The 9,742-nt window shown below is 32.2% G+C and overlaps 1 protein-coding gene across 3 annotated transcripts; it reads left to right on the top strand.

Moving 5' to 3' along the window:
- The first annotated feature begins 3,067 nt into the window (after window positions 1-3,067).
- LOC141453682 (uncharacterized) lies at window positions 3,068-8,496 on the top strand. 3 transcript variants are annotated; one of them, XM_074127168.1, is made up of 4 exons: window positions 3,068-3,226; window positions 6,732-6,895; window positions 7,380-7,546; window positions 7,694-8,496. In XM_074127168.1, exons 2-4 carry the CDS (start codon window positions 6,736-6,738, stop codon window positions 8,057-8,059), a joined length of 693 nt encoding a protein of 230 aa, XP_073983269.1. In that variant the 5' UTR covers window positions 3,068-3,226; window positions 6,732-6,735; the 3' UTR covers window positions 8,060-8,496. The 3 variants fall into 3 exon arrangements, with proteins under 3 accessions (XP_073983269.1, XP_073983268.1, XP_073983270.1); XM_074127167.1 differs by lacking the exon at window positions 3,068-3,226 and adding an exon at window positions 5,042-5,853; XM_074127169.1 differs by lacking the exon at window positions 3,068-3,226 and adding an exon at window positions 5,989-6,522.
- The last annotated feature ends 1,246 nt before the right edge of the window (window positions 8,497-9,742 follow it).

Raw genomic sequence — 9,742 nt, 5'->3', positions numbered from 1 at the left:
ACAAAAACTTACAGTTTAAAATGTTAAGTATAAGGGTTGATTAAACGCCAAAAGGTACACAAATCAGCAAGCACCCAACATTTCATTAATTCTTCATTAATATTTAAGTAATTTTACTGCATTAATATTCATTAATATTTTTTAGAATTTATTAGATGTCACAGACCCTTATGCTGGCCATTTTCGTCTACAAAATATTTGTTCAAGTAGCACTGTAGATTGACTGTAATATGTAGTTATTTATAATAATCAAACTATTAAATACAGGATAAAAAGAAAAACGTTATAAAAAATAAAAAAAAATTATGAGGCTAAAAAATTCAAAACTTTTTTTTATAAAAAAAAATGTAATATGTAATATAAAGTAAATAAGATATGTATATTTTTAGGACAGCTAATTATTCCAGTATTTTACTATAAGTAAAATTAGGAGGTCTAAATTAAATTACAATCGAGAAATCAATAATTGTTGTTGAATAATCTACTTGTTATAACTGTGTGTTATTTGTGCTCTCGAATATTTCGGTAAGACGAATTCAAGACAGTAGCCTACTCTAACTTTGTCTTTTTCTACTTTAACATGCATGTACATATGTGTGATTTATCATAATTATAACAAAAAAATATTATAAATGAAGTGGCCAGCATAAGGGTCTGTGACATCTAATAAATTCTAAAAAATATTAATGAATATTAATGCAGTAAAATTACTTAAATATTAATGAAGAATTAATGAAATGTTGGGTGCTTGCTGATTTGTGTACCTTTTGGCGTTTAATCAACCCTTAAACTTAACATTTTAAACTGTAAGTTTTTGTTAAAGAGATTTTTGTACCTTTTGGATAGATTATCCTTTTTGTCTATTTTACAAAGTTACATATCTGCTTTACAGATTTTTTTAAATTTGGAATAAGCAATTCTATCATTATAACCTGATAAGATGGTAAGTCGGAACCGTAACTACCACTAGAGAGATCTTTTTAAAGAATGATTATCGTTAAGGTCCCCCAAACCATCCTCAGTAACAACTTTTTTTGAAAAAGCGTTTTGAATAACATAGGAAGGTACTTGTGCGTGAATAGCAAAATTAAACTGCGATTTCATTACTTCCTTTTAAGAGGAGTAAGAAAAATAAACTGCGATTGCAGAACTTCTAGGCAAAGAGGCAAAGATTTTTTAATCGAACGACAATTCATTGATTTAAATCGGTTCACTCATTGATAATTTAAACGATTGCAGTACTTCCTCTTAGTAGGTGCAAGAGCATCAGCAATGTAGAGGAGCTTTAACCACTTATTCGAGCTGAATTTTATCAAAATCGGACTAAGCGTTATAGAAATATTGGTAATAATAGTTTTAGAAAGGGCCTTATTTGGGTGGGGCAAACTCTCCTCCTTATGAGGCACAGCGTCGAGACTTTTAAAGTGCAAATCTGTACAAAATTTCGATTCGAATGACATTTCATTCATGAAAATCGGTTCACGTGTCGATAATTTGAAACGATTCCTACACTTCCCCTTAACAAGTGTAAGAGCTGATCGCTGCTTTAATGTTACGTAGGGGAGCCCTAACCCTATCATCCTACCAAATTTTATCAAAATCGGGCCAAGATTTACAGAGTAATTAGTAATAATAATTTTGGAGGGGGCCTTACATAAAGGGGGCTAACTCCTCTCCCATTCGATGTACAGGGTCGAGACCCCCAAAAGGCACATCTACATAAAATTCCGAATCGAATGACACCTCATTCATGAAAATCGGTTCGCGCGTTTAGGCTGTACGTTGTTTACAAAAAAGGTAACAAGAACAACAACAACAACAACAAGAACAAGAACATTTTTTGAAAAAGCCGTTTTTGCTCATTTTCGGCAACTTTTTTCTCGAAACCTATTAGATCTGGGTTGTTGCAAAAAAATTACAGCTATAAAGGAGGATTTGCCCCATATTTTAAAGAAAATTTGGGAATTTTATCTTTAGTAGAAAAAGAGAAAAAAATTGTCAAAGTTGGGTCTTTTTCAACGTTACGCTTTTTCGTGCACTTTTTGACGATCAACCCTTATACAACTGTCCTACCGGACAGTTTTAATTACTAAAATAGTAGAAAAATTTTGTTACAGGAAGAATAAGGAATAGAAGTTTAGGGATTTGGAGGAATAAGGCTCATGCTTGGGCTAAGAATTAGGACCTTCGGGGAAGGAAAATTGGTTCCTTCAAGTTGTTCCTCTCAAGTCTGATTCCCCTGACAGATTTGGAAGTGGTACTCTTAACTACGTAATAAGTAGGTGCCATCATAGACTCTCTGACAGTGGCTTTCTAGGTCACCCTCATTAATCTACGACACTGTGCAGATCAGCCTTCTCATTCTTTGTAATTAATTACAACCAATGCTGCATCTGCTTCCACTTACTTATGACTCAAATCTTGAGGATTGGAAGAAAATTTGTAAGGAAAAACCTTTAGAATAGTAAGAGAAAAGTGGGTTCACACCAAATTTTTTAAGGTGATTTTACAATTATTGTATTTTAATTCACATATTTTTAAAGGATTCATTTTTTTTGTTTATTATGAAATGTTCTATCTCCCTTTTGATCTAAAAAAAAAAATAAATAAACATTCTCAAAGGATTTTGTTTGTTCTTTACAGTGAACAAACTTTTTTGTTCTATTAATTCCTAAAATTCTTTATTATTAAAAACAGTTTAATGATTTGTATAGCATTGTTCCTGATCGCTAACGCAGACTGGTGGCCTTATTTGTAAGTTTGATCCGTTCATGAACTTAAAAACCTATATTTTATAATTTTTTTAATTTTCATTTTTCGTCTCTTACACATTGGTGCATAAAACGTTTTATAAATTTAAACGTTTAATAATATTAACAATGTAGAGATTTCTAATTATTTTAATAATGTACATAAATATAATGTTAAAACTCTTTATCACATTGTGCTATCATAAAATTAAGGATATTTAGCTATGCGGACCCAATTACATTATCAAACTTTCTTTAACCTTGAAGTTGAAACTCGCTCTTTTTTACTTGACTATTATTAAACTAATGCTTAATACTGCAGTTGTTTGTAATCGTGTTAAGTGGATCGTCTAATAATAGAAATATATTTTACTTCTAATCTTTTTCTTTTTTGGTGGATTGATTGGCTGTAAAAATTTGTAAGGTACATTTAGTGTTTTATTTATTACAAGACTTGTGAAGAAATAATTCTAAAAGTAAGTAGATCTGCTCTAATATTACTTTGTAAGACTAAACTTTAATTGTACAGTGACTCCCATTAATATTTATATTAATACATTTATTCAAATTTTTATAAATTCATTTCATTTTATAATTACTATTAATTAAATAAAAACTATTTAAATAAGTACATAAAAATGTTTTGGTAGATTAAAAAAAATATATATAATAATAAGTGCAAATTCTACCTCTCATAAATATTGGGACACTATTATAATTTATAGTTTGTCCAAGGTTTTGCCCGAATATTTATACAATTTGTAAATATTTACCTTAAGCATATATTCTATATGAAATTAATAATTAAATTAGTTTATATAAATCAAGCCAGGTGTAACATGTCGCGCAAAAATACAAATACAACGATTGAACAAAGAAAAATTGTAATTTCTATGCACAAAGACAAAAAAAAAAGTGTTAGAGGGACAGAAAAACTGATCGGACCTAAAAAATCTACTGCGTGGAACATCATTCAGCGTTACCAAAAAGAACAAAGAATTGTTTCAACCCCACAAAAAGGCCGTCCTCGACTGCGTTATATATTAAAAGAATTAAAAAAGATCACCGACTTAGTGCTCCAAAACTTCAATGTGAAATTTTTGACATGTTTAGAAAGCAAAAAAGGGGCAGAAACTGTTCGGAGAGTGCTAAGAAAACTCGACTATCATGGTAGAGTAGCCTGGAAGAATCCTTTTGTCAGTAAGATAAATCGTGCTAAAAGAGTGAAATTTGCCGAAAAATATTTTAATGAAAATAGTGACTTTTGGAATGATATACTCTAGCGATGAATCAAAATTTAATGTTTTTCAGTCAGATGGATGGGTTATGGGCTGGAGGAAAGCGAATGCTGAGCTCGAAAAGAAGAATTTACAGCCAGCATTAAAGGGTTTTAAAGCTCCACCTCCGGGTGGAGGTGGGTCAGTTATGGTTTGGGGCTGGATGTCCGCATCAGGATTTGGAGAATTAGTGTTTATTGATGGAATGTTGGACAAATTAGTTTATAGTAATATATTAAAATATAATTTGGAAAAAGTGCCAAAAAATTGGGTATTTTAGGGTCTTCTAAATTCTACCAAGATAACGACCCCAAACCTACGGCTTGGGTGATACGCCAGTGACTGTTTTATAATTGCCCAAAAGTATTCCAAACCTCTCCGCAGTCTCCAGGTCTTAATCCCATTGAAGATTTATGGCAATATTTAGCTAGTGCTTTAAGTAAACGAGTAATATCTAACAAAAATGAATTAAAACGATGTTTCCTGGAAGAATGGGAAAAAAACACCACCTGAATTAACCAAAAACTTGTTTCACCTATGCCTGATCGTTTGAGGGCTATTGTAAGTCAAAAAGCAATTATTAAATTATTACCAACCAATTATTAAATATTGAACACTTAAACTCTAGCACTTCTGGTGTCCCAATATTTTTGAGAGCCTTATTTTACACTTTTTCAAAAAGTACTACCTAACAGTTTGGAATTTCATCGATTTATACTTATATATAATTTCCACAGATGTTGCTAATGTTATTTAAAAAAAAAAAAAATTCCAAACTTTTGTATGTTGTTTTCATTTTCCTTTTAAATCATTTTGTAATAGGTGTCCCAATATTAATGGGAGTCACTGTATTTGTTGGCATTACACGTAAATAGACAAATTTCAATCAACTTATTCTGAGAAGTGCTTACGAATGGAGTTCGTTCTTCAAACAAAAGTGGCTGGCATTTTAATTGGGGAAAATGATGTAGTAAGTTTACAGGAAATTTGAGAAATAAAAATCGGAGCTTTTTTCGAAAATGTGAAGCTGAGGAATTTGGGCCAAATCTTAGCGATGGAAACAACCAGCTTACATGGGAAATTCGTCTAAGGGCAGTTTGGCCACTTCTCCAACGCCAGTCCCCACCCCCGAAAGCAGCCCTTCTGAGTTGATTTTCACTATTTCCCGTTGATTTTCTCCAAACAAAATTTTTAATAACGATTAAAAACTCGTTGATCTATAACATTTTATCTGAATAATTCTATTTTTATAAAAAACATTTTAAGAGCAGTTCTAGTTGAGGGGTGTAGCAGGTTTTCGATATTCTAATTTTGAGTTATGCTTACACATTCTACGCATACCTGCACATGTAAATTAATTTGTTAAAAAGTACTTTTTTGGGCTAGGAGGACTTAAAATGTTTTGTGTATATTTTTTTATGGGGGGCAGTATCCCTAAATAAAATCGAAATTATAAATAAGATCGATTATGCTAAGTTTGCAATGGTTTAGCATCCGAATCTTCCAAGGTTACCTCTAATGTGCAGTTGATCACGTACAACTGTTGCATGCATAATTATATCCAAGTAGAAATTAGAATCAATTTGAAATAAGAAAAATCCAGTCTGTTCGGAAATAAATCTACGGGGAAATTCCCTCACTTTAAATCAGAAATTGCTTTAAATTAAGTTTTGCCAACACTTTTTCCTGTATTAGTCAACTGTGCATCGTAGACTGAATTGGATTGATCTTTAACTAACTTAGTTTAGTCAGATCAGCGAGCTCAACGGTTTAACTTCGTTAAAATGTTATTTTAAACCAGTTCGAAACACTACCTGCCCTTTTAGGTAAGTAATTTTTTTTATTCCTTTATTATACATGTGTGTAACTCACAAGACGGCCTCATTTATAATACTCCACATTCTGAATTAATATATTTTTTTAAACCAGATTTTTGCTAAGGATAATTTATTTATAAAACTGTTGAGTGGAGCAAAACTTCCGTTTGCGGGTTTTTCGCTAAGTTCCTGACACTTCCTGTGGCCGTGGTTTGAACGATAGTTCCCGATGATGCAGTTTCCATGGCTACATTGCTGAAGTTTGCCCACAATCCGTCAACAAATTCACCTCTACCAGTTCAGCCTATAAAGAAGTGAACGGTGTTAACTTGATGCATCCCTGTACTTCCTAATCTTTCGCACTTCCAAGTCTAAGGAACATTAAACTTTATGATTTTATAAAAATGAAATAATATAATTAGATAACTCCATTACGTCCAGTAAAAAAATCAAAATTTATAGAAAACTAGTCAATAAAATGGGTTATATCGTGTGAGTGTCCAAAAGGAATGTTTGGCTCTGCAAGTGATGATTGGTTGCCATTAGCGTCAACAGCAAATAGGGAACTACTCTGCCGTGTGTAACTTTAAGACAAACAAACCTAATGTGTAACTTACAAAAGTTAAATATTTATTAGCCACAAAAAAATAACATCTTTGGTTACATTCCTGGAGAATGGTTTGTATATTTACTTACTAATCTGTTCATATGCTTAGTTATGTTATTAATTATACTACTGTAAACAAAAAAAATATACTTAAAGCACAAATAAAGTGTTATCAACACTTGCGTGGCATGTTCACTAGCGATCGCCTGAACGATCATCAGTACGTGAACTTCAATATGTTGCTAATTTTATTAACTTTTCATTTTTTCCTCTTGCCCAGAGACATGTTGCTGAAGAAATTAAATTTGAGAAGTTTTGAAGAAGTAAGGAATGGAGTGCCGTTGAAATTCAAGATACAAACGATCACACCGGATCTGATAGAGGACGTACTGAGGCATATGTTCACGTATTTCCTCACTAGAAAACCAATAACAACTTACGACGGTAAGTAATATGTAGTTCTGTAACTATCTATTATAAGAAAAAAAAATACATTAGTTATGGGTTTTTTTTTGGGTGGAGGGATAGAGTGGTTGTTCTTGAAGTTTTGGAAGCCAAGCGAACTCAAAAGGTACATTTATATCAAATGAGCCGATAATGAGGTAGTTTGAGCACGAACAAAACAAATTTTGCGCTTATCTATCTTTGTATTAAGTCATTCAGTTTTCTGACAAGGTCACCGTCATCATTTTCCTGTACTTTTGATGGTATTTTTAATGATAATCAGAAAGACTTTAAGGTTATCATTTTGGAACGGTGATCAAGAGTCCGGGTACATAAGAAAGTGCTTATAGCACTCCTCCTGGAGTGCGGAGTATGAGTGATAGTTAACATAAGTGCTCAAATTTAGGTAGATGAATGATTTCTTGAGTCGTAGAAGAAGCAAAAATAATTGCATCCTAATTTTATTTTAATTAAACCTCTACAGATCTTCTGCAAGATGGGAAGTCAGTAAGCAGCTACACACGATTCTGGAAGAAAACTTTGCTGTCCGGTGAATCGATGGTGGCACTTGAACAACGAGACGACGATATCGTGAAAATTGTTGGGGTGAATATAACCACTGTAGCCGATAAGCATAAAAATTACAATGAGGTAAAATGATAAGTTCTTTCATATCCATATAAAAGCCTAATTCTATTTGAAACATTGATTGAGAAGCATTTATATATTGTCTAAATTATTGTAAAGTATTACCTAAATTCCTTACACCTTATTAACCAAACAAAACTATGATTTCAGGTATACGAAGGCAAAGTGTTTAACAATGTATTAAATGACGTTAAGAACCTCACCGAAATAGGAAACGTTTACAAAACGTATGATCTTGACAGATATCTGACATCGCACGGTTTGTCCGTGCACTCGGACTATCATGGTTACAATATCGGCCTTCGACTACTAGAAACACGAGAGGTATTATGCCAAGAACTTGGTCTTAAAGCCACGGCTACAGTCTTTTCCAGCAAGGTTGCTCAATATCTGGCCGCAAAAGCTGGCTTTAGAACTTTGGTCGAACAGAGTTTTCGAACGATAAAAGTTGATGGCAAAATTGCCTATCCGGACGCCGATGGAAGTCTTAAATTGATGGGTATCAAATATGTTTAGTCAAATTTCTTGTATTTATTTATTTTACAACAAAATTGTCATTAATTTCTTTTTTATAATAAGTTTGTCAAAATCAGTATTTTGAGTTCATCTATCCGGGTATAAAAGGTCAAGAAATTTGACTTCAGTTTTAATTTTTAAGAATTATTAATTAAATTTTATGCCAAAAATGATCCATTATTGGTGAAGGAAGTTTAATTTAGTCGCAACTTATTAAAGACTTTTAATAACGGTTTGGGTCAGTGTGCTTAATTAGTAAGTTTTGATTTTTAAATGCATTGTATAACAAAAGAAGTTATTGTGAAATTCACTTGAATACAGTTTTGAATTTAAAATTATAATCTAGCAATAAATTTTAAATATTGTATTATGAAATTTTAGGTCCTTCTCCTGTAATTTAAAAGAATCATTAAATATTGGTCTAACTTCTAACATCATCCGGCGATGATGTTATTTTCACGAGGTAATCGAGAATTATCGTTTTTTACTGTAATTATCCGTTTTGGGCTACACTGAGCCATCTTCAGCGCTTAAGTGTCTTTACAGTTATATTTTTTACATTTTTAACATCAAAGGGATGATGTTATATCGAAGGATAAGTACGTAATTAGTCAGGACAGGAATTGATACACCAAACTTTCATGATAACAAAGTGAAACCAATTATAATTGCCAATAAGTTGTAACATAAGTCCTGAAGATCACTCAGTTGGAAAGCTTAGCAAAAGAGATAAATAAATAATGGCGGCAATAATATTTCTTCATTTTGGATCAATGAATCAGTCACCCAAAACTATGAACCATGTTCCAAAAAACAGTAAGTTAATTCTAATGCTTTACAAGGCCATGACGCCCCGAAAAGAAGGAAGTCCAAGAAAAATTCCTCTGAGCCAAACAAAATCATCTTTAACTAATCCAACAACCTCAACATCAACTGTACGAGTACAATTAGGTTGTGGCCGAAGATATACTGCAAATGTTTTCTCGCCCAGTAACTTGTACTCTTCAGAACACAGTTTCCTTTTGCAAAATTAAGTTCTGAAATTTTGGTTTATAACTGAAATTGAAAAATTTTGAAAACGTTGAAAAAAGAAAGTAAATTATGGTTGATCATTTAAAAAAATATGAATTTTCTTCCTGTTGGAACGAAATAAATCGACTATTTTAACGAAGAAGACAATGAGTTCCTAAAAATGATGACCTTGCCTTCTAAATCATTTTAGATAAGATAGATAATCTATCAAGCAAAAAGTTAGGCACTCACGTATATTAAAACTGTCCGGTAGGACAGTTGTATAAGGGTTGATCGTCAAAAAGTGCACGAAAAAGCGTAACGTTGAAAAACACCCAACTTTGACAATTTTTTTCTCTTTTTCTATAAAAGATAAAATTCCCAAATTTTCTTTAAATCTTACTCCAAACCCTCCTTCATAAGTGTAATTTTTTTGCAACAACCCAGATCTAATAGGTTTTGAGAAAAAAGTTGCCGAAAATGAGCAAAAACTGCAATTTCAGAAATTGTTGTTGTTCTTCTTCTTCTTCTTCTTCTTGTTGTTGTTGTTGTTGTTGTTGTTGTTGTTGTTGTTACCTTTTTTGTAAACTGCGTAGCGCCTAAACGCGTGAACCGATTTTCATGAATGAGGTGTCATTCGATTCAGAATTTTATGTAGATGTGCCTTTTGGG

The sequence above is a fragment of the Rhodnius prolixus genome, unplaced genomic scaffold, assembly GCF_049639745.1.
Source record: "Rhodnius prolixus isolate KJV_2025 unplaced genomic scaffold, Rpr scaffold_3, whole genome shotgun sequence".
Taxonomy (NCBI): Eukaryota; Metazoa; Arthropoda; class Insecta; order Hemiptera; family Reduviidae; genus Rhodnius; species Rhodnius prolixus.
The sequence above is the reverse complement of the archived record's forward strand: the minus strand, read 5'-3'. Positions and strand labels throughout refer to the sequence as shown.

Excerpts from the sequence above, each read along its gene's own strand:
- LOC141453682 (XM_074127168.1), top strand. The coding sequence starts at position 6,736 with ATGTTGCTGAAGAAATTAAATTTGAGAAGTTTTGAAGAAGTAAGGAAT. Across the intron at positions 6,896-7,379 it reads ACCAATAACAACTTACGACG|ATCTTCTGCAAGATGGGAAG; the intron begins GTAAGTAATATG and ends AAACCTCTACAG. Across the intron at positions 7,547-7,693 it reads AGCATAAAAATTACAATGAG|GTATACGAAGGCAAAGTGTT; the intron begins GTAAAATGATAA and ends CTATGATTTCAG.